The sequence below is a fragment of the Papio anubis genome, chromosome 2 (assembly GCF_008728515.1).
Source record: "Papio anubis isolate 15944 chromosome 2, Panubis1.0, whole genome shotgun sequence".
In the NCBI taxonomy this organism is placed as follows: domain Eukaryota; kingdom Metazoa; phylum Chordata; class Mammalia; order Primates; family Cercopithecidae; genus Papio; species Papio anubis.
In genome coordinates this window covers 130,674,612-130,698,275 of record NC_044977.1, presented here as the reverse complement: position 1 = coordinate 130,698,275, position 23,664 = coordinate 130,674,612, and the positions used below count along the sequence as shown (strand labels likewise).

At 40.2% G+C, this 23,664-nt stretch overlaps 2 protein-coding genes across 23 annotated transcripts in view; one reads left to right on the top strand and one right to left on the bottom strand.

The window, feature by feature from the left end:
* Positions 1-5: 5 nt before the first annotated feature.
* B3GALNT1 (beta-1,3-N-acetylgalactosaminyltransferase 1 (globoside blood group)) lies at positions 6-22,157 on the bottom strand. 17 transcript variants are annotated; one of them, XM_021934699.1, is made up of 6 exons: positions 22,008-22,157; positions 21,100-21,183; positions 20,753-20,838; positions 18,781-18,967; positions 18,479-18,573; positions 6-2,919 (listed from the first exon to the last, which is right to left on the bottom strand). In XM_021934699.1, exon 6 carries the CDS (start codon positions 2,883-2,885, stop codon positions 1,890-1,892), a length of 996 nt encoding a protein of 331 aa, XP_021790391.1. In that variant the 5' UTR covers positions 2,886-2,919; positions 18,479-18,573; positions 18,781-18,967; positions 20,753-20,838; positions 21,100-21,183; positions 22,008-22,157; the 3' UTR covers positions 6-1,889. The 17 variants fall into 17 exon arrangements, with proteins under 17 accessions (XP_021790391.1, XP_021790393.1, XP_021790386.1 ...); XM_021934701.1 differs by having other exon boundaries at positions 18,781-18,832; XM_021934694.1 differs by having other exon boundaries at positions 18,479-18,967.
* The window catches only part of NMD3 (NMD3 ribosome export adaptor), a 182,379-nt gene continuing 180,300 nt past the window's right edge, over positions 21,586-23,664 (top strand). For 5 of the 6 annotated variants that reach the window (XM_017955739.3, XM_021934690.2, XM_021934691.2 and 2 more), the window contains exon 1: positions 21,596-21,678. The gene's annotated coding sequence lies outside the window, so the exon portion shown is untranslated. Of the gene's footprint in view, positions 21,679-23,664 lie in introns of all 6 variants that reach the window. The other variant, XM_031663607.1, reaches the window with a different exon arrangement.

Sequence of the window (23,664 nt, the reverse complement as noted above, 5' to 3'; positions counted from 1 at the left end):
TGATGTAAAGTAAATACACAAACCGGTGTCATTTATTGTCATTATCAGTATTACGTACTGTACATAACTGAATGTGCTGTACTTTTATACAACTGGCAGTGAAGAGGTTTGTTTACACCAGCATCACCACAGACACGTGAGTAATGCACTAGGCTATGACATTACAACGGCTATAACATCATGAGGCAATAGATTTTCTGCTCCATTATAATTTTATAGGATCACTACTGTATATGTCATTATGCAGTACATGACTATAATCTTCTGCAAAACCAGTCAAATCTAACCATGCCACAAAAATAACTACCACCATCTGTCTTAAAGAAAGTGACTCCTATATGGATGGAGATTAACAAGGGCATAGATCGATTCCATAGAATATTTCATTTAACTGATTTTAATATAACTGGATTAGGTCTGAGCCTTGGGAAACAGAAATCGCCTTGTTATAGAGAACCACACATTACAGTTTTAACTGAAGTTGTCTTTCATATAGGACAATCATAAATATGAATATTACAAGAGCTGACTACATCCTTTCAAGTTTATATTTCCTGACAAAGGATATGATCTTTTTCCATCCTATAATTCAGAAAAAAATAACCACTTGCCCTATATAAACTCTAAAAAGAAAACTGCATAATCCCAGGAATAGGGGACAAGGAGTACTCCTCTTTGACCTACTATTAGCAGGTCCAACAAAAGATATATCACCACATGAAGAAATGTCTTTCTACAAAAGCACAAAATTTAAGTCAGATTTGACTTTACACATTAGGGCTTTCATCTTGATGAGAAACTCGTAACAGCGGCAGCTTCTTTCCTATTTATTCACAAACTGATTGTTAAAAGGAAAAAAATAGGGCAGACTAATAATGCAACTTCAGTCTTCAATCTTCTCTTTCCAACTCAAATGCTGGAATACGACACTCTTTTTATAATATTCTGCCCATGAGGTTCTCTCCCTTTTTTTCTGCCTTCAGAGTCCTTTCCAAAAGGAAATTACTGCCTGGCATTCTACATTATTCCTAATTTCCAGGTGGAAAAATGAGACAGATTAAGTGACTTCTAAAAATACTAGGGACTATATTTTTAAAAACAAGACAATAATTCAGATTTTCTTGCTTTAATTCTTCTCTATATTATCACAGTAAAATATTTAACAAAGTCCAAGAGATTACTGATACGCAATAATGACCTATGACTTTACATTAATGGAGTGATATATCAATAATAAACTGATCAGTTGAGTAACTGGAAAATGTTTGAATGTAAAGAATGATTCACTATCCTGTTTATATTGTATTGAAATTGTCAAAACATTTAAAAACACAGAAAGTTTGGAGTAATATTAAATAATAATTAATAACTGTGAAATACTGCAACATCTTAAAGTACCTATTAAAATGACCAAAAACAGGTAAAATTTTGTTCAGTAAAACTTCAGTGAAGTTTTTTGACACAGAACTACATATATTTTTAAATTGGTAATCCACATAAGATACACACAAAACCTTCAAGTGACTAGATTGTTCAATAAATAAAACTCCACACTATTTTGTTTTTATAGCCTAGTAAGCTTATAATTCAGTAACGCCCTTTTAAGAAATTCTAGTCTATAGAATGACATGTCCAAATTGTTTGGTCCTATTAATTTCTTTAGCAAAAACCTCTAATTCCTTTATACTTAATTCCTCCAAATATCATCTTTGAAGGGCCTAATAAATCACAAGTGTAACCCTCCAGTCTCCAGTCTGTGGGTTCTTCGTGAGTTTCAGTTCAGTGTAAGCCAGCACACTGACCTCCCCATGAATTTTCCACAGTACCTACTTTATTTAACACTTTGCACAAAGTATCCTGTCCTTCTAGGCTTTCTGTAGAATGTGAAGTTAATAATGGCATGTGGTGTTCCTTAGCATGACCTGCCAAAAAGTGATGATCTCCTTGGAAGAAAAGCCATGGGCTGCAATCACACGTCTGAGTTGACAGACATCCAAATGGATTCTATATAGAAAGAAAAGATTTGTGTCTTCTGGAATATGAATGTTCACTTTTAATAAATTCAAACAGATCCCGACATAAACATCTTCAAACTTGATGGGTTTTACGTGACCCATCATTTCATAGATCCTTGGCACCAAATCTCTGGACATTATATAACCCAACCCACTGCAGTATGGAGGGAACACCTTGAAAGGATACTCCTGGTATGAAATATGGGTTTTTTGGTAAAATCCTCTATAGGAATAATTATCAATTAGAGGATAACCTGTGAAAAACTTCTCTGAGTGGTTTACGTTTAAAAGATACTTCACTAAATTGCCAGTATTGATGAAAACATCAGTGTCTGTCTTCATGATGTACTTGGCATTGGGGCAAAACTCAGTTACCCACCTGAATGCCATAATGGTTTTCAAGGTCAGGTTATTATATGTGTCTAAAAAATCTTGTCGGATTATGTCACCATAAAGAAGGTGTTCATCCTCTAAGGACGATGCCAACATTTTGTCTTCCTTTTCAGCCTCTTGGCCTAATAAGAAAAATGTAAGAACCTCATATCCCCACCAAGACTTTTTTTCACCCCAAGTAACTCTAATGGCCTGCCTGGCTTTCACATCTGAAGGGTGGGAGGTCACCAGGATGACCAGAAATGGATTTTGATGAGAGCAGTTTGAATGCTCTCGAAGTGTGAAGTGAAAGTCTTGTCTGTAAATCGGCTCATACTCATAGAAGTACATCCAGTTCACGCGTTCTATCACATTGTAGTGGGGAAGGCTGAGGTACCACATCACCAGGAAACTCAGGAGTGACAGCAGCAGGAGGCTCCATTTGAGGGATCTCAGTGACATCCTACTCGGAAGGACAGTCCAGAGAGCCAGGGCCATCCACAGCAGCTCAGAAGCACGCGAGTTGAAAGTTCTGGAAGAGTTATCGAAAATTGCGTTAATATTCCACACCCAAAACACATTTTCAAAAGACATCTGACTATCTACTCAAGGAGAAAGGGTAGAACAAAATCTCCAGAGTAAAACAAAAAGTCCTGACTTGAATCTACTTCATTTAACTATAAGCAAATAAATACCAGTAACCAAAACTCTATTTTAGCTTCTTACATCAAGACCAATGTTAGACATCCTTTGATTATTTTTGGAGTAGAGTTATCCTACTCTATCTAAATTAACAGGTTACTGTTAAATATAATTCTATCCTAGGTGCAGATAGGATAGGGACAGAAAGAGATGGGTAATGGGGTTAAAAAATAAATCTACCATAAAAACAAATAAATAAAATGTATCTCCTAACTATAAAAAAAGGATTTAGTTCAAGGGGATATTACTAGCCACATGCCCAAATAAACGAAGGGTCTTTCTCAGCTGTGTGTTCTGATATGGATTCTAGCAAATTCGGATAAGAAAAACCCTATAGTGATCATTATTCTATTATTAGTGACTGCTGATGTGGGATAAGGTAGAGATTCTTCACCTGAAAGGCAAGTCCTCCAGACACAAATAGGATCATCTCTCTTGAGTTTTCAAACACTGACTATGAAACAGCTTTTACTTGCCCCAAACACCACCTATCCCTTCTTTTACCTCATTGGTTAAACTCAAATGCTAGTCTGGACAGCAACTGTTTAAATCAAAGGCCCGTCCTTAGTACTAAGTTTCCACATTTCCCATTCCAACCTCTTCAGAAATCACACACCCAATCAGAATCATGGGACGGAAACTCCTAGAACACTTGCTTTTACACAGAAGCTCTAGCTGAGACAAGAGGAGGCATAGAACATTCAGACTGTAAAGTGACGGCAAGGCCTCAGCTCTGTTCCTGATCTCAAGGCAGAGGGTGGTTTATAATCTGGGATTCCATAGAGCTTTCCTTGCACCACGGGCACAGACTTCAGTCTGCAGGCATTCATGTATGTGTGTTTACTGGACATCTTCTACTTCCAAAGACCAGGCACTAAGGAGACCAAAGGAAGTAGGAGACAGGAGAAAGAAGAAATCCCAAGACAACGTGTAAACATGGCACCACAGTGCAGTACACACTGTTTACACCAAATGCTAAGGAATTTTAGCATAAGGGACAGATGAACAACATGAGGAAAGGTGGGCTAAGGAGGCTGCTGGCAGGTGCGCTTTTACCCACAATTATATGGGGGAGAGTTCTTGGAAAGTTGGAATTCACTATGGAGAATGGACATTAATGTCCTTATGGGGAGGCTGGTCTACCAAGGGTTCTACCTTGGGTCAACTTTAGGGTCTCTGGACATACAGGCCCTCTATCTCTTAATACATATGAAAATAACAGGATTTCAAGGCTCCTTGTTCTCTTCATCTGGTCATCTCTTACCTGCCCTGATAACGTCTCGCCACAATTATCTTTTCTGTATGTAATGCTTTCCATATTTTAACCCACACAACGGAATGTAATGTTTTAGCAAACTCTCTCCAGTTCGGTTCCATGTGTATGTGTCTTGCTTCTCCACTTACATTCTATGACCTTGTTGGCAAAAACAATTTTTCTCTCAGGAGTCAAAGTGCAAGACAAAGTGAGGCCTACGGCAGGAGTGCAATGGACACTGAAGCTTGATATGCTATCTCCATTTGTTAAAGGATAAAATACAGATCTGTCCATCCACCTCCTATCCTCCCCTATCCCCTTTACTAGCCATACACTGCCAATCCCAGAAAAAAGCCTGAAGTGGAATAGTTTGAGAACAAGAATTATGAAATTAACACTGCCTTTATATGTTTTCTCCTCACCTGGCTGAGCATTTACATAACCCTTGAGGGCACCATTTACAACTCAGCCACTAACGACTTGTACATTTATTACAACAAGTATCTCATTCTAACAAATCAGCAGATTTTAACAGATTTTGGAAAAACAAAGGAAAGTGTTGTAAGGGGTGTCATTTATAAATTGCATATGGATGATGAAGGCCCTACTACTCTTCAACAATGGGAAGAACTTAAAATGGCAAATCTTATTATAAAAGTTACTTTTTACACATTCTATAAGCCATAGTTTCTAAATGTGAGAATGTTGACTACGGTTATGATGTCTATCATTTATGGACCCATGAATAAAATAAAGCAGCAGCAAAGAGAGGTGAAACTATCTAGTCCAAAGCGAGGAACGGACTCTAAAGAACTGGCCGGAACAGACTAGGTCACCTACAACACACGTGGCTCCAAAGCCAGCTACTAAAGTCCACTCTCTAGCTCCATCCTTTACCAGCCAGGATGAATGGGTATGTATCTCTTGAAGTCTCAGTTTCCTGTATCTATATTGAAGATATTAATATAGTGCAAATTAGTGATAATATATGCAAAGCTTCTGGCCTGTGTTAGGTATTCAACAAACAGAAGCTGTTATTATCAGCTGTGGTTCTACCCTTGGCATCATTTCCATCCTATTTGTGTTCTCTAAAATGATTCTTACTATCAAAATAGATTATCCTGAAAAGGAGGGAGGGGCAAAAAATTTTTTCATGTGGTTAAAAAATGTAATTAAAATACTAGGTAAAAATGACATGATGGCTACAAAAAGATGTTTCACAGGAAAATTAAAATATGCTAACATTCTTAGTATATTTTAAGGAACAAAGAGATATGGATAAACCTTCACATTTTGCTAAAAAGTTCATTTAAGAATGTACATTAATCTTTACATTGATCACTGAAAGAATATAGAATACGTATCTTCCAAATTGATTGAGAAATAGAAGAAAGTCAGTTATCTGTCTATTCCATATAAGGTAGGAAAATGGGAAAGAAAAAGAAAAAATGCATGCAAACAGAAAATGCAAAAGATGATGGCAGGAATAAATCTAAATGTGCTGTTAATTAAGGAAACGTAAACTTATCTACTAAAAAAAGACTCTCAGGCTGGGCATGGTGGCTCATGCCTATAATTCCAGCACTTTGGGAGGCCAAGGCAGGCGGATCACCTGATGTCAGGAGTTCAGGACCAACCTGGCCAACATGGCAAAACCCCATCTCTACTAAAAACACAAAAATTAGCCAGGCACAGTGGTGCACACTTGTAGTCCCAGCTACTCGGGAGGCCGAGGCAGGAGAACTGCTTAAACCTGAGAGGCAGAGGTTGCAGTGAGCTGAGATCCTGCCACTACACTCCAGCCTGGACAACAGAGCAGCAAGACTCTGTCTCAAAATAAATAAACAAACAAACATCATTAATAAGGGGCAAAGGAGATGTTATTACTAATAGAAGAAACCATCCAAAAAGATAATTTAACAATCATGAAACTCTATAACCATAAAAACATATCATCAAAATACATAAAGCAAAACCTGAAGAGTATGGGTATAAATGGGAAAATTTATAATGGGAGATTTTTAATACATCTAAGTAACTGATACATCAAGCAGATAAAAAAGGATACGAATGTTTCAAATAATATTAATCTTGATCAAATGAAACATTTAGTACCTTTCATCTAATAAAAAGAATAGAAACATTCATTTTTAAGACAACATAACACATTTAAAAAGAAAACTAATAATATTAGGTAACATAAGCCTTCTCAACAATTTTAAAAACAATAATATAGGCTACATTCTCTAACCACAGCACAATTATAAATCAATTGCAAAAAATATGGAAAACACTTAAAAAAGTTAAAAACCATAAAATTTCCTAAAAATTTGTTTAGAAGCCCGAGGCGGGTGGATCATGAGGTCAGGAGATCAAGACCATCCTGGCTAACACAGTGAAACCCCGTCTCTACTAAAAATAAAAAAAAAACAACAAAAACAATGTTTAGAAGCTCAAAATCCTCATATACACAATTTGTTTCATCCATAAATTTAAAGAGAACACCATATCTGCACTGCACACGAGCAATGTAAAACGTTTCAATGCAGGAGCTACTATACCAATCTCTTACTTGAAAATTACTGGGGTGATGGAGGAAAGACAGCATTTTTAATTTCCTGCTTTAAAGAATCATCTATAGTTCAGGGGAAGCAAATAGCTCTAATTGAAGAGGAAAAGCTCTTCTTTATAGAAAAATGCCACTTATAGGCTAGGTATCATGGCTCACACCTATAATCCTAATGCTTTGGGAGGCTAAGGTGGGAGGATCACTTGAGACTAGGAGTTCAAGATCAGCCTGGGCAACAATAATGAGACCCTGTCTCTACAAAAAATAATAAAATTAGCCAGGCATGGTGGCATGAGCCTGTGATCTGGCTACTTGGGAAGCTGAGGCAGAAGGATGGTTTGGGGGTGGGAGGTCCGGGCTGCAGTGAGCTGTGATTGTGCCACTGCACTGTAGCCTGGGTGACAAAGTGTGATCCTGCTTCAAAAATAAATAATTTAAAAATGTTTTAAAGAAAAATGCCAATTAGAAATGTATAGCAATCACCCCTGCAGTTTCCTGGACCATAGTTTCAGTTATCCACAGTCAACTAGAGTCTGAAAATATTAAATGAAAAATTCCAGAAATAAACAATTCATAAGCTTTAAATTGCACACTGTTCCGAGTAACATGACAAAATCTCACACCACCCTTCTCTGTCCCAGGTGGAACACGAATCCTCCCTCTTCCCAGCCTATCCACACTATATATGCTACCCACCTGTTAGTCACGTAGGAGCCCTCAGTTATCAGATTCACTGTCATGGTATCTCAGTACTTGCGTGCAAGTGACCCTTATTTTACCTAATAATGGCCCCAAGGCAGAAAAGTAGGGATGCTGACAATTCAGATAGGTCAAAGAGAAGCTCAAAGTGCTTCCTTTAAGTGAAAAGGTGACCTTGGCATTCCTTGGGTAGGGTGTGGTACTACAGTGGTTTCAGGCATGGTTGGGGGACAGGGTGTTGAACATAGCCCCCATGGATAAGCAGGGACTACTATAGATGGAATGACAGAATAAGAAAATTGTAATTTTGCAATCTTTCATGAAATTACTGATGATTATTCATCAGGGTTTTGATAATAAATACAAGGTTGATGGAGAATTGGCTATCTGTATGACGCCAAAGTAACACCATGAAGATTACTTTTTAATTGCAAGAACTGAAAAAATATAAACTTTACATTAGAAGATCAGGGTGTCACCACTCTTAACCCAATAATTAATCTTAACATCATAAATGATAGAACAAACACATATTAGATATCTCCTAATGAGATACAATGTAATTTTTAACTGGAATCTAATCAAATTTTACAATAAATACAGAGGATAGAAAGAAAAGCTAAGGAACATCACAAGAAAGCAATCAAATCCATAAATGTATGTCCATAAGATAATAAATAAAAGTTGGTATGTCTTCCAATGGAATCCCATATGATAGCTAAATGAACTGGATTTGTACACAGTACATCAATTTAACTCTCAAAAATAAAACATTGAGTATAAACAAGTTATATAATGATACATGTATAAATTACCATTTATAAAAATTCTAAAACACAAGAAATGATTAACCTTTAGAAGCAACTATGAATAATGATTTTAATGGGACTACAGGAAAACATACCACACCCATCAGCAGGAAGAATGAAAGGAACATGTGGTTAAAGGGGGAAAAAAACACTGGTCACAAATACTATACTATAATTAACAGCTGCTAATTCAGGGCGATGGAAATATAGGTGTTCTCTAATGTTTAGTTTTCTTTGTATTTTAAGTTTACGAAAACAAACAGGAAAAAAGCATAATAAAAATGCTTTGGATATCAGAGCCAATCCACCCTAAATCTTGACTGCAACAATGACTAGTTGTATGACCTTAGGCACGTTAGTTACCTTCTCAAAAGTTTCATTTTTCAGCTATGAATCAGGCATCACAAAACCAATTCAATTATTGTGAGGTTTAATGGAAAGAACCTGGGTTAACCAGTCAGCACAGAGCCTGGTCCAGGACCAAGAGCACTTAATGGTTTCTGAATATTCCCAACATAAAGCAATGCTAAATTTTTGAGGTTACAGATATCCTAAATTTCTGATTTGATCATTACACATTGTATGTATGTATCAAAATATCACATGTACCTTATAAATATGTACAACCATCAATCAATAAACATATTTTTAAAATGATACTCAGCCATATACACAAAGGCTCAACTGAAATGGCCCCTGTGTTCACAGCATGTGTGTGTCACAGAAATCAGACTGGCCAGAGACCTCGGATTGGCTCATTTCCTGATAGTGAGAGCACACGGCAGCTGGCCTGCCTCCTTAGGACAGCTGAGTAGTGGGCTACAAGGACCCTGACACTGTTCTAACTTCCACGTCCCAAAGGAGGGACGGAAAGAAGAATCAACAATAGCGATGAATAGAAAACAATATGAAAAGGCCCAACAGGGAAGTATGCTATTGTTTTATTACTGACTTCTTAAATAATGCCACAAATCACTGTCAAGAAAGAAATTACAACTTAAAAATAATTTCCATTTTCTAAAAGATAAACTTGACACTGTGGTTCACACCTATAATCCCAGCACTTTAGGAGGCTAAGGCGGGAGGATCGCTGGAGGCCAGGAGTTCAAGACCAACCTGGGGGAACACAGTGATACCCCATACCTACAAAAATTTTTTTAAGATAAATTTGTGCTTATATTAACTACACATGAATTTGCCAACTATACTATAAGCAATTTCCATTAAGCAAACAGTTCTTATCTATCCCACCAACTTAGTGCAATGCTGGGTGAACAGCAGGCCACCAGTAATTACTTGTTGATTTAGGGGTTGATCTGCAGCAGTTGAAAAAACATCTCAAATACTAGAAAAGCTCAGAAAACCTCCAGCTTCCAGTGTATTAAGTGTACCAATGCTTCAACCATCAATGAAAGCACCACTTTCAAAGAGGGGGTAATCAGCACCTCCGTTATTAAATGCTGTAGCTTTACAGCAGCCAAAGATGGCCGTCTCCTTCCCAATGCCTCAACAATCACAGGCTGTATCTCTGTTTTATCTACAGGTGTTACAGACGCAAAAAGGCTCCGTGGGCCCAAACAACCAGCAATCATTCAAACAAACTATTATTATTATTATTATATTTTTTTTTGAGATGGAGTATTGCTCTGTCACCCAGGCTGGAGTGCAGTGGTGCAATCTTGGCTCACTGCAACCTCTGCCTCCTGGGTTCAAGCTATTCTCCTGCCTCAGCCTCCCAAGTAGCTGGGACTACAGGCACATGCTACCACGCCTGGCTAATTTTTGTATTTTCAGTACAGAGAGGGTTTCACCATATTGGTCAGGCTGTTCTTGAACTCCTGACCTCATGATCAACCCGCCCTGGCCTCCCAAAGTGCTGGGGTTACAGGTGTGAGTAACCACACCCAGCCTAAACTATTCTTTTTTTTTTTTAGTGGAGGGCTTCTCAGAGTTTTTAGTATGTTAAGGTACATTCTCTGAGAAAAGGATATAATATGCAATGTTTCTCAAATTTCTGTGAACAACGAGCCAATTTTAATAGGTTTAATTTTCAGAGCCTCTGTCAAGACTTGTATTCCACACCTTTGGAAACCCCATCTTAGGAGGTCTCTGTATTTATTGATTTAAGAGGTCAGTTTCTGTGAATTATTAAAACCATAAAAATTGTAGTTGTAGTCTGGAGTAAATACAGATTGGTTCATTTACTTCAGACAACTTTTAGGAATTATTAAAGCTGAACATTTATGTGCCCCACAATACAACAATCCCACTTGAGGCAGGACACTCACCATTAATGTGTATGTATGTCAAGGACATCAAGAAATATACAAGTGGCGGCTCAAGTCCTTCTAATGGCAGCCCCCCCTCAAAAAATGTACAAGAAAGGTCATTACAGCACACTAGTCATGATAGCCCCAACATGGAAACAACCCAAATATCCACCCACCATAGCAGGCAGAAATCCATATAACAGCACATTATCCAAAATGGACAAACTACCACACCACATCACAGCATGGACAATCTGCCAACCACAATGTTGTGTGAAAAAAGCCAAGCACATAAAGAATAGACACTATGATTCCATTTACGCCAAGTTGAAAAGTAGGCAAACTAAGCTATGGTGTTAGAATTCAGGACACTGCAACCTCTGGGGAGACGGAGGAAATATAAGTGGGATGGAATGAGGGGACTTTCTAGGTGGTAGCCATGTTTACTCTGACAATTCACCTTACAACTTATGCACTCACCTTTTTGCATGTCATACTTCATTACAAACATTTTTTAAAAGCCTAGCAGTCCAGTCAGTCATTCTGTGTATCACTGTGGGCACTCAGGGTTAATGAGTATTAACAATGGTACCAGGAGATGGCAACAGTAACTGCTTCCAGGCACCAGATCATGTAATCTTCATGAGAGTCCCATGAATTAAGGTGCTTTAAAAACCCCTATTATCCCCTTTTAATAGGTGAGAAAACTAAGGCTTAGGGAGAATATGCTCAAAATCACAGGCTTGTAAGTGGTGGAGACAAACTCAAACAAGACTCCAGATCTCACGTTCTTGGCTGCTAGATCCCAGGGAGTGTGCTGCCTGCTCGCTATGCTTCCTATGCTAAGGAGCTCTTCTGACCAGAGCTGCTTTGAGTTTTAATTTCTTGCAACCATTGAACCTTGATATAAACAGTATAGCAGCATCACAGCCTTATCATTTTCACAAGGAAGACTCAAAATTCCTACCCTTAAAACCTAAAATACAAATTTTTAACAAGAATAGTAACTAATCATTCATGCAGATACACACTTTTTAATTTTACTACAAAAACATACTGGAGGTCACTAGAAAATAAATGGGGGTATTGGTATTCAAATGCAAAGACTCCAGGAAAACAAACAGAGATACTACAACGGCACAACTATTTAAGCCAAAATAACCCGAAACTCTTTCCTGGAGTGCAAAAACGTTGGTTATTTCCTGCAAAAAGAAATCAAATGTAATCATTAAAAAATATATTTATTCTAATTGCAAATGTAATATTATGTTCATTACAGAAAATTTAGGGAATGCCAAAAAAGCACAGAGACAATAAAAGCTTAAAAATAACAATATTAACATCAAAAAAAAAAATTTAGAGATGTGTCTTGCTATGTTTCCCAGGCTGGAGAGCAGTGGCTATTCACAGGCACAATCATCCTCGAACTCCTGGCCTCAAGTGATCCACCCCAGTAGCTAGGACCACAGGCATGTGTCACAATGCCAGCAACAATGTTTCACATTTTTTATGAAGATCTGTTAAGTCTCTGGCTGCAAGGGTTTATATAAGCCTCTTTCTCATCTGCTACTACTACTCCCTCCCAATCCTATTTCAACCACATGGCTTCCATTATTTTTGATTTTTAAAATTTTTTCTTAATTAAAAACATATATAAATATATAGAGATGGGGTCTTGCTATGTTACCCAAGCTGGTCTCGAACTCCTGGACTCAAGCAATCCTCCCACCGCAGCCTCTTAAAGTGCTAGGATTATAGATGTGGGCCACCAAACCCAGCCTGGCTCCCATTCTTATCCCTGAATATGTCAACTATTTTGCTCCCTTGCGGAGCCTGCACTTACTCTGCCCCTCCAACCAAAAAGCTGGTTCTTGGAAAGGCTGGCTCCTCATGCCTCAGATCTCAGCACAGTGTCACTTAGGAGAGTCCGTCCCTGACCCCTTATCTCAAGTAGTTCTCCCAGCACTTATTTTCTATCACATCCCTCGTTATTCCCTTCCATAAAGTACATGAATGTGCTTTGGTTAAGGAATAGGTCAAGGCGAACATTCGGGTCAAAGTTGACTTAGCAAGTTTAGGGCACAGGCGCATACTTAACTTGTTAGATAACCTGTCTGTGTAAGTTTATACTTGGCTTTGAGCCGCTATTGTTTGTAAAAGGTATAACTGCCCTGCTGATGCTGTGCACAGGGCTTGAGTTGGCTTGACATGGCTTGGGGGTGCACTAATGCCCAGAGAGAGTAATGCTACTGACCCCTGTAAGGGAGAGTGGGTCGCCTCGGGAAAGAGGACTTATGTCCAGAGGGAAAAAGTAGGCTGCTAACCCTGATGCCGGCATTGTAGGCCAGGGAGTGCAGCTGAAAGGGTGGGGGCAGCAGGAGCAGGCTCATAAGAGGAGCCACAAAGCTGAAGTAAACAGCCAAGATAAAGAAACTGTGAGAAAGAGTTAGTGTAAGTAAGCTGCTGATTAAAAAGCTGCTGAATAAAACTACATTTCACCTGCCTACAGCCCCTTGAGTGTTCATTCAGCTATTCGCCCATCCACCCACTCCCCTCGGACCTCAGCTGGGACTCAAACCTAACATCTTGTCGGACATCAGCTGGGACTTAAACCTAACACCTTCTCAGCATTTAACCCTATCTAGACTTTTAAAAATCTATTTCTATTTGTTTATTGTCTGTTCCCTTCAAAAGAATGTAAGATTGAAGAGGGGGAAAACCTGACCTACCTTATTCACTGCCATATTTCCAGTGTCTAACACATAGTAGGCTCTCTGTAATATTCGCATACTTTGTAAATGGTTTGGTAACGTACTTTTATCCACTTAGTAAATATTGCCAAGAATAAATTGAATCCAAAAGTAAACTGAATTTGTTAGATTATGCTTTTCAACAGCTCTCTTCTAATAACAAAACCTTATTGTAATAGGCTATGCTAACTCTGATCATGTGCATTTTAAAAGGTCCAAAAAAAACAAACGAATTTTAGCTACATTTTAGGTCCCAGCATGCTAGATTCAGGATCATCCATATGCTAACTCTTATAGATAATTACCAAACTACTGTCAGTTTTGCAACATTCTAACTTTTCTTCTACATAAAATACTGCAAAGGGAGTGGAAATCTTAATTGCCTAAAAAAAGGTCCTGTGCATATTAAGTTTAATTCAAATCATCATTACATCAATCATGTATATTCCTTATTATATAACTCACGTATCAATTCACATATTTGAGGGAAATTTCACCAGTACCCTTTCAAACTAAACACATTAACTCATAAAGCAATATAAAACTCTACCATTCAATTAGACTCATCAATTACACATCTATTTATTTTCACAACTCACTGCTGCTTTGTGTTTGAGGACCTCCCCTGATTATATAGAAATAAACACAGCCAGTGCCATCTGACCACTACTTTTTTCCCCTCTTCTTTAACCCAGTGGTTCTCACTTTGCACACATTACAATCTCCTGAAGAACTTGAAAAACATTGGAAGCAAAGCTGGATGCCAGACCAACTAAATCAGAGTTTCAGAGCATGGCAGGGCTCAGGTGGCAGTAATTTTAGTTTATGTGCTGTCAAAGCGAGCACCAGGTGGCAGTATTTTTAAAGCTCCCAGGTGATTTGAATGTGATGCCTAGACCCCTCCCCCAAAGTGTATGGGCACCACCTGGGAGTGTATTAGGAATGCAAAGCCCCAAGCCCCACCCCAGACCTAGTGAATCAGAAACATTTTTAACAGGTGCCTTGTGGACATACTGAAGTTTGAGAAGCAATGAAATTCACTTCAGCAAATTACTCAATCTTTTTAAGGTTCAGTTACCTTATCTGTAAAATGGGAGCAATAATACCTTCTCGTGGGGTTTACTGGGAGAGCTACATGAAATAAAACGTCCTGAACATCTAGGATGGGGCTGGCACACAGTAAGGGCTAAGTAGATGGTATTGCTGCTATTATTAGAGTCCACACCATATGCTTCCTCTACAAATATTATTTGTCTACATCTCCTTTACAAACTTTGCTCCTAACTCCCAAATGTGTCTTACATGGCATGACGTTCTCTATAATACAATTAAACATGCAAATAAATCTTAGTGGATCCACCTTCTCCTTCCAAATCAGTAAGTCTTCTCCTAGAGTCCAAGGATTCTGTTTCCCCTAGAATCTCCCGCTGCCTGATGTTCTGCTATCCCGCAAATACGAGCCTCCAAGAACTACTAGTAGAGATCCACAAGGCCAAATGCGCACTTCTTGGTTCCTCCTCTGCACATGTGCTCCCCCCTCCCGGGATCTTTCTTTCTGCCCCATAGTCTTCCTACAAGTGAACATCATTTTTTTCTGGGCACCACTCACACTGTCAAAAGTCTCGCCATAGGCACTTATAGGAACTGGAGGGGAGCTGCAAAATACAAGAACCTTTTCCAGCTGTAGTGCGTGTGATATTCAAGTGGCGTCAGGCTACTTTATTTGAGGATTGTGCATATTTGATATGATTTACATTTTTCTCCTTACTTTGGAGCATACAGCTGGACATATAATGGGAAATTTTATTTACTGAATGAATAGCAATTGGTATATTTGCTTAATTTGATAATACGTAAAAATGAAATATACTTTCCTCTGTCAGGGCAAACAAAGGCTTACATCAAAAAGAACCTGCTTTCTACTCTATCCAACTTCTTCATACTCCCCTCTCTCCAAAATTTTAGCAATAGTCCTTGCCTGGTCCTGGCACTGTAGTAAGCATGTTTTGTATTTCCATTTGTTTGATGATTACAGCAATCTTACGAAGTAGGAACCATTATTATAACATTTATCTTTCGGCTAACCAGCCTGAGATTTGGACACCTGTTCACTAGTCAGGGTGTCAGAGCCTGCAGAGCCAAGCACTGAAAACTCGGCTATCTTCACCACCCTAAGTGGAGTCTGTAGCCACTGCACTACAAAAGCTTCCTTCCTGCCTTGTTTTATCCTACTGGCCTGGTGTCTTCATACTTTCATAGTGCAGCACCTCTGTTCTTCCTCAGAGGTGAAGAGTTGTCAAAGTTAAACCACAAACTTTTGCGCAGGCATGGTGGCTCATGTCTGTAATCCCAGCACTTTGGGAGGTCAAGGCGGGCAGACTGCTTGAGGCCAGGAGTTCAAGACCAGCCTGGCAACATGGTGAAACCTCGTCTCTACTAAAAATACAACAATTAGCCAGGCATACTGGTGCATGCCTGTAATGCCAGCTATTCGAGTGGCTAAACCAGAAACTTTCAAGAAAGGGAAGTCTAGTCCAATTCCCATGCAAATCATACTGAGCTCTTCCAAATCCTCACCCAGTTTTCAACAAGTCTTCCCCAACAAGTTCACTTTTTGGCAATGGAGAAATCCCTGAAGGGACTAATGGTAATCCGTATTCCAAATAACCCTGAATATGTTGCTGAGACTCTGTAAACATTAGTGAACACTTATGACACAAATGCAATGACCATCAGGAGCTAGAAGAGATTCCCTGAAAATGCTCTGTTTAACTAACCTAAGCCCCATTTTCAATAGGGTTCTTCAACAGAAGATCAAGGTAGCTCCTAGACAACACCTAAGAATCAAGCTTCTCTGTAAAGAGAGCTGGGCACTTAAAGTCCTTCTGAACAAAATGGGAAAATGTGAGTAATGACAGTGGTTAGATGGCTTAAAAATCGGCTGATCCATCATAGCCAGTGTATTTTTCATGCAGTCATTTGTTCAAGAAACATTTCTTGGCCTTGTGCTGGACTCTGGGAATAGTGTTGCACAAAAGTGCCAGAGACCTGCCCTCCTGCTGATGTTCTAAGGTTGACTGGAGCATCTTTGTCAAACTGGGGAAAAAAAACACAGGTCTATCTTTAGCCTTTTCTCATTTCATACTTCTAATTAAAGACAAAGGAATATGGGCTTATTCAATTTTGTAGGCAAGAAAAACACAGGAAAAAAATGACAAATTCATTAAAATATGTAATTACAATCCAAAAGGTTTTAACAGGTGAGAAAAAGCTAAAGACAGCAAGATGAAATTTGATGGGAACACATTTATTGTCCTATGTCAGAGTTCGAAAAACCAGCTGCACAAGAGCAGGATGGGGGGCCATTTTAACAGCAGCCTACACAGACCTTATGGTTTAGCTGAGTATGAGTCCAATATGATAAAAGGTGGTGATGTAAAGGAATAACTGGGCAGTTAGGAAACAAGGATTCTAGTTCTGGAAGGGAGGCAAGTCATTGAATTTGAGGAATTATTCCTCAACAGAATTTTAGGGCATTGGGCTAGGTTACTTATCAGGCTCCATCTGGCCCTACCAGCACAGAGATGATGTTCATTCTTGCACACCACTGTGTCCCCAGCACCTAGCATAGTGCCTGGCACATAGGAAGCACTCCCAAGTACTTGTGAATGAATGGCAGTGCTAACAGAAACTCTACAAGTGAATACTAGATTGTGTCCCCCTTCTCTAACACACACAGACACACACACACTCGCCAATACACTCCTAGGTTCAAGAAAGCATCTGGGCAAAAGGGGTCATAATTCCATAGCCCCATATGAGTTCCATTTCGAAAGGGTCACTGACAAGTTAGAAGAGGGTAACTCGTTTGGTGAAGGGTTTATCATCTGCATAAGGATTGCATGACATGTGGCTGAAGGAACTGGGATGTTCTGTTCTGGAGGCAAGAAAAACTTAGAAGGGCCATGGTAGAGATTTTCAAATTATTTTGAATAATATGTAAGTATCACTAGGCAAATGAGAAACCAAAAATAGTGTTATTCTAAGAAATGTCAAAGGTCCCTTCTAACTACAAGGTTCTACAACTTTGTTATTGACGTTTAAAATGTAGTTCATAGAAAAGGTTTCATTTTGGCATATTTTAAATTGTTCAATTTTTAAGAATGAATTTGAAGTATTTACTGAGTTTAAGAAAAAGCCCACCTCGAGCACCACTCTCTGTAGCTGTCACACAGTTTTAGGTAGACAGTGAGTATAAATACCTATACTCCATTACCATTTCTCAATTCTGCCCTTGAAACCCTGCTGATTGCAGCACTACCACCCTCAGGTATCTTCTAAGATATATGGGAGAATGTCTTTCATTAAAGCCTCGTTAAAATGGAAGCCTGCTGCTTCCGTGTGCTGAGGTAGAAGACACCTGACTTTTAAAGACACATGTAAGTAAGACATATTATATATACTGTTTGCAAACAAACTACTTTCTTGTAGGTAAAACAATCCCTGTATATGAGAATCTCTGATAGATTTCTGGGTTGTGGCATGCAGAATCTTTTACGGATTTCTGGGTTTGGGCTGAGAAAAATGAGGAGCAAACAAAAGCAGCAGGACTTCAGAAGGAAAATTTAGCTGCAATTTTCTTTTTGCTTCTGCCCTACTGCATATTCCAATAAAAGCATAAAAAATCACTCTTAATAATTTGCAATACACATCAGGATTTTTAGCAGGGCTTTTTTTTTTTTTAAAGGCATAGTGAACTTCTGGACACTATACAAGTTTACAGTGCTTCTAACTACAATTCACAAAGCACATTTCATGACACTGTTAAATTTGTGTTAACATCAATCCCATTTTTCAGGGAACAGTGCAGCCCAGGTAGAGGAAGACATGGAATCCAAACTCAAGCCCTTCAGCTCCAAATGCCAAGTTCCTTCTGCCAGGGCACAGTGCCCTGGGAGAGACCACCCTCACACCTAATGTCACAGCCTCCTGAGATTCCTGGGTGGGAAGCAAAGAATGCAGCAGAAGCAGACACACCTTTACACTCGGGGTGAGTAGTTGGAGAGCACCACGTGATACAGCAGTCAGTGGGAAGAGCCAACAGGTCAACCTGGTCCAGGGAGCTAGGAAAACTGGAGCAAAGATCACACAAGTCAGGCAGAACAGTAGCAAGACTGCCCTGAAAGCTGGGCTTTCTGTGTCTGTTTTGTTACAAACAGCTTTATCCACCGGAGGAAGGGCATCAGGGAGCTGCTCTAGTTAACATTTCTTCCCATTACTACCCTAAATTGAGAATATTACAGATCTTTACCATTCTTGTTAGTTAAGCCATCAATTACCTTTGCCTTAGTCATCTGAGGGTATTTCATTCATTCACTCGGTGTTCTGGACCTGTGTTAGAAGTTGGTGTAGCAGTTGGGAAGCAGACAGACAAGCCCTGTTCTCAAGCTGCAGACACTCAATGCAGAGCATGGTGGAAGACTCACAACTACACATTTCATACCGAACGTCATCAGTGAAGCCCACCTAGAGAACATGGGGGAGGCTTTCCAGCTCAAATGTTTCTAAATTAGTGACCAAAATCCACAGCAGGGAACTGAGCTTGCACTCTCAGAATGTGTTAGTGCCCAATAGAGGCATAAATTTACAGCCTGTATCAGTATAGAGAAAGGAACTATTTAATGCTAAGAGATAAAACTTGATGGTAACTTTTTATCTTAGAAAGTGCGTAACTCCATTCTCAACAACAAAGTCTGTAACCAAAATAGTAGTCAAATATAATTCCAGATATGAGATATAGTTTGAGCCCTCATGTCATGCTGCAGGAATAGGTGGCTGCAGACTTGTGAAATGCTTTCAGAGGAGGACTTTGTTATTCTAACGTTTATGAGACTGTTCAAAATGCACAGCTTGAGAGTTTAGCAGAAATCCATGTTCTATTCCAGAAGTGGGCAAACTTTTTTTCCCCATAAAAGGCAGATAGTAAATATTTTCTTTGTGGGCCCTAGGGTCTGTCTCAGCTACGCCATTCTGCTTTTGCATAGAAAGTGGTAACTCCATTCTTGAAAACAAACTCTGGAAACAAAACAGCTAAATACAGTTCTAGGTAAGACACACAGAAAGAGAAGCCACAGACAATGGGATCCTAGTTACCTACCTGTATTCAGAGTCACAATTACATGGGGTGGGAAACTGATACTCTAGCTTTTAGTTCCTTAATATCTCAGAGATTCAAGGAGTGCACGTTATCTGCCCAGCCAAATCTCCCAACCTTCAGGCACTTGGGGCTCTACCCTACAGATGTTCTGTAGCTTCATCTTCCTTCCCCATGCTGATGTGCCCCTACAAATTGCCGTATTTCTAGCTCATCCTCTCATCTTCCCCTAGCCTCTAATTCACAATATGCCAAAAGGCCTGGTAACAAAAGCAAATCAATATTTATAATATACAACTTTTTTATTAGTATAAAAGCATTATCCATAGTCCCAAGAGAGATGTTTGCCTAACAGTTTGCTGTTAAATGAACTGTAACTTTTGAATGCATCTGTTGTGCAAGGTCATTAAGAGTATCCTGTTTGATCCCACATGCTTGACCCCATCCATGTGGCTATCTACCACACAGTGGGAGTTTACCCCACAGTGAGCAACAATGATCCATCCCTCTAAAAGGTTATTTGGTCTGGACACAATGTAGTTGTGAAAGGGACAAAGGCATTTCCGAAAAGGGAGTTCTACCTGCATCATCCAATGGTGGATGGAACAAAGCTGGAGGCTGGGCACAAAAAGAGACATCATCCATCCAAAGGCGAAAGAGAAAAAGTACTCAATGGAGCATTTTCTTAGGGATAAAGGGAGTTGAGTCAGAACTTGAAGTTAAATATGACCAACTGAATTAACTTTTTATAGTTATCGGGTTTTCCTGAAAAACCATGGTATTTTAGTACTTCAATATTTTAGAAAAAATATATATTATTAGAGCCGGGTGAGGTGGCACACACCTGAAGTCGTGGCTACTCTGCAGGCTAAGGTGGGAGGATTATTTGAGCCCAGGGGTTCTAGTCTAGCCTGGGCAACATAAAGAGGCCTTGTCTCTGTTTTTTAAGCAAGAAAAAAGACAGAAAATATGTATTATCCAAAATGGCTTAGTAGAGTTTCACTGCTGAAGTTCTTCAAATCCTCTGATGAAAGAATCATACTAGAATATACAAAAAACTTCGTGGCTACATAAATGATCCTTAAACCTTGTAAAGGGCATTATTACGGACATTATTAACCAATTAGGATAATTTATAAGTTATAAGATGAACTCACCTGTGGAATTCCAGATGAAATTTAAGTTTTTTGTTATTTTCTGTATTCCATAATTTAATTAAAACACTCAGATCTGCTGTGAATTACTGAACAGAAGAACAGAAAAAAAAATATGGCCATTCATTTGCATGAACATTTTAGTCTATGAGGGCAAAAAATGTTAGTCTCTTATCTCTTAAAAAACAGTTCTCTTCTACAGACTAATACATGTTCGATAATTTGTGCTTTTATCAAGCATCGACACATACTAAGAGCACAAATTCAGCGCCCTTCTTTTGCTTAAGCCTCCTGGGAGAAGCTAAAAAACTTGTTCCCAGTCAAACACTGCAAACCCAAATTTTCCTTACCTCTGAAAACAGAAAAAAAGACATGGTTTGGCAATTTCTTCCTTGACAGCTTTTCCGACAACACAGCCACCTCCTAAACGCAAACTGCAGAGGAAACAAAATTTCTGTGCAAACTGCAGAGGAAACAAAATCATGAAAGACCGGCAAACCTTCCTCCTAAATCCAGCAGTAAGAAGGTGAACGGGTACTGAATTCAACGACTACCCGTGCTTGAGGATGGCATCATTCCTTCCTGCTTGGAAAAGTGACACTCCGTTGCACCTCTAGGAATCCTTTTAAAACGCCTTGTATGCTCCTTAACACCGCCTGTAGGAATCCTGTAGCCTTAGCCCCGTGGGATTTCCTTCTCTCCCCGCCCCTTCTCCTCATTCCCCATTGACTTTCACATTCCTTTCCCATCCCTCCGACAGCTCTGCGCCGGGGCCCTTCCCCATAGCTCCAAGAAAGCGTTCGCCGCAGGCCTGTTAGGGGCCCACCAATACCGTAACACCGTTCCCGTCCTCTTCCTCCGCACCGCTGCAAACGCCCCGGGTCGCTACCCGGATCTGACGGTGGCTGGACCCGCACAGGCGACGCAAGGTAAGGTGGACAACCAGCGGCTGCGGCTGCGGCCGCGGCCTGGGCCCTCTGCGTAGCTCACTGCCCCACTGGGCCCCTTCTCCCGCGCTCACCGGAAGCGGGGAGCTGCTGGTCGCCGAGGCCCGAGCCCGAGCGCCAAGGCGGGGCGACTCTACCTGGGCCACGCTCCGCTCCAAAGGAGTGGCCGGTGCCTCCGGCCTAGCTGCCGGGCTCTAGGCGTTTACAAGGATGGCGCGTTCCAGGAAAGGCAGGTCCAGTGGCCACGCCCGCCACCCAGCAGCAGGTCTCAACCGCCTCGGAGACTCTGCAGGGCCGCCCTTCTCACTCACCTCCTGTGCTCCGCGCGCACCCAGCTCGGAAGCGGGAAGGTGGACTGCGCTCCCGCTCTGCGCACACACGCAGCCTCCCCGCAGCCGCACGCCCGGCCGGGCGCGCGCAGACCACGCGCCGGGGCCGCGGCCGGAAGCCCCTGGCTGCACGCGCGGGCCCAGGTGGCCCCCAGCCCTGTGAGCTTGCATGGCGCGCCCTCTGGATCCTCGCGGTCATCTTGCATTCCGAGCACGGCCGTGTTATGTGTGCCTTTAGCTGATGCTGGCCAAGATTACACAACTTAGTGGCAGACATCAAGCTAGCATTTCTGTTTAAGATCCTTGGCCTGGAGGCGGCCCTGGAGGGATTTTCTTGTTAAACTTCATACATAACTAATTAGGAAAGCAGAAACCTTAGGAGGAGTTCTTTGCTGTCTCAGAAGAAATGCCCGTACTTCTTCTGGAATCGATGGGAAATGGAGTTGGGGGTAAGAGAGACACGTCAGGTTTCAATGGCCTGTGTATGGATGGGAGTCCCAGGGAGTTGCTTTTGTACACCTAAGCATAGCTGACCTAAACTCTCAGATCCATCTCCTCAAACTCCTTTTACCAAGATGTGCAGTATTGATTGTACTGGTCCTTTCCTCAAAATCAGGTGGGTCTGAATCATGTATTTAACCACTACCACGCCCAGCCGTGGGCACCATCCCTGATTGTAACCCACACATTTGCATCAAGACTGTAAACGTGGCCCACCATTTCTTTTTGTTTATTCTTTGGCCTGACTGCTTCTTCCTTATAGCCTTTTTCTGCAAAATTACTTATGATAGTTTGAAGGTTCTCTGAAAATAATAAGGGTGAATATAGAGATCAAAATGGGTGTGCAACAAAAGTAAGTATAGATAGTAGCAGTGTAAGTCAAGGACTTAGTTGGCACTGCATAAATAATCAGATCTAAATTATAATAATCAGATCTAAATTATGGTTGAGATTGTTTTCCTGGTTCCAGCCTTGGCCGGTAGCTGTGTCCTTTGCAGAGGGTAAAGTGATTGCTGCCCTGCTGCACGCCTTTATCACAACCATTCTTCACCCCACCTGGGCTGACAGTTCACCTCACTAAGTCAAGGAGGTCCATTAATAACAAAACCAGACAGGTTTCACTGCAGATAGATTAATATACTGAAAAAATAGACCTCTTATTTGGAAGAATGCTTTAGGGCATTAATATTATATTTTACAAATTCTGTTTCTTAAAATTTTAGAAAAGTTGTATTTCAATACTGATTTTAAAATGTTTTGAATGTCCTTTGAGTAACCAGCAGGTATATGTGCTCATAGCTGCCAAAACCTCCCTGGAATGCAAAGCAGAGCCATAGACAACAGATTGGGGTAAGAAATTCTCCTAAATGAGGTGAGACAAAAAGGTCCAAAACCTTACGAGATTATTTCCTTTGAAGCAGTCTCCTTTTTCTTTGTGTAGCATTTATCAGCTTGTGCTTGAGTCATCTATTGCTGCAGAGCAAACTCTTCCAAAATATAGTTGCTTGCAAAAATGTCAATTTAGTATTTCTCATAATTCTGAAGGTTGGTTATGTGGTTCCTCTCTGGTTTTGATTGGACTCATTCATACAGATACATTCAGCTGTAGCAGGGGTTGGCCAAATTTTCTGTAAAACAG

Excerpts from the sequence above, each read along its gene's own strand:
- B3GALNT1 (XM_021934693.2), bottom strand. The coding sequence starts at position 21,233 with ATGATTTTGTTTCCTCTGCAGTTTGCACAGAAATTTTGTTTCCTCTGC. Across the intron at positions 2,920-21,099 it reads CTTTTTTTCTGTTTTCAGAG|AACTTTCAACTCGCGTGCTT; the intron begins GTAAGGAAAATT and ends TAACTCTTCCAG.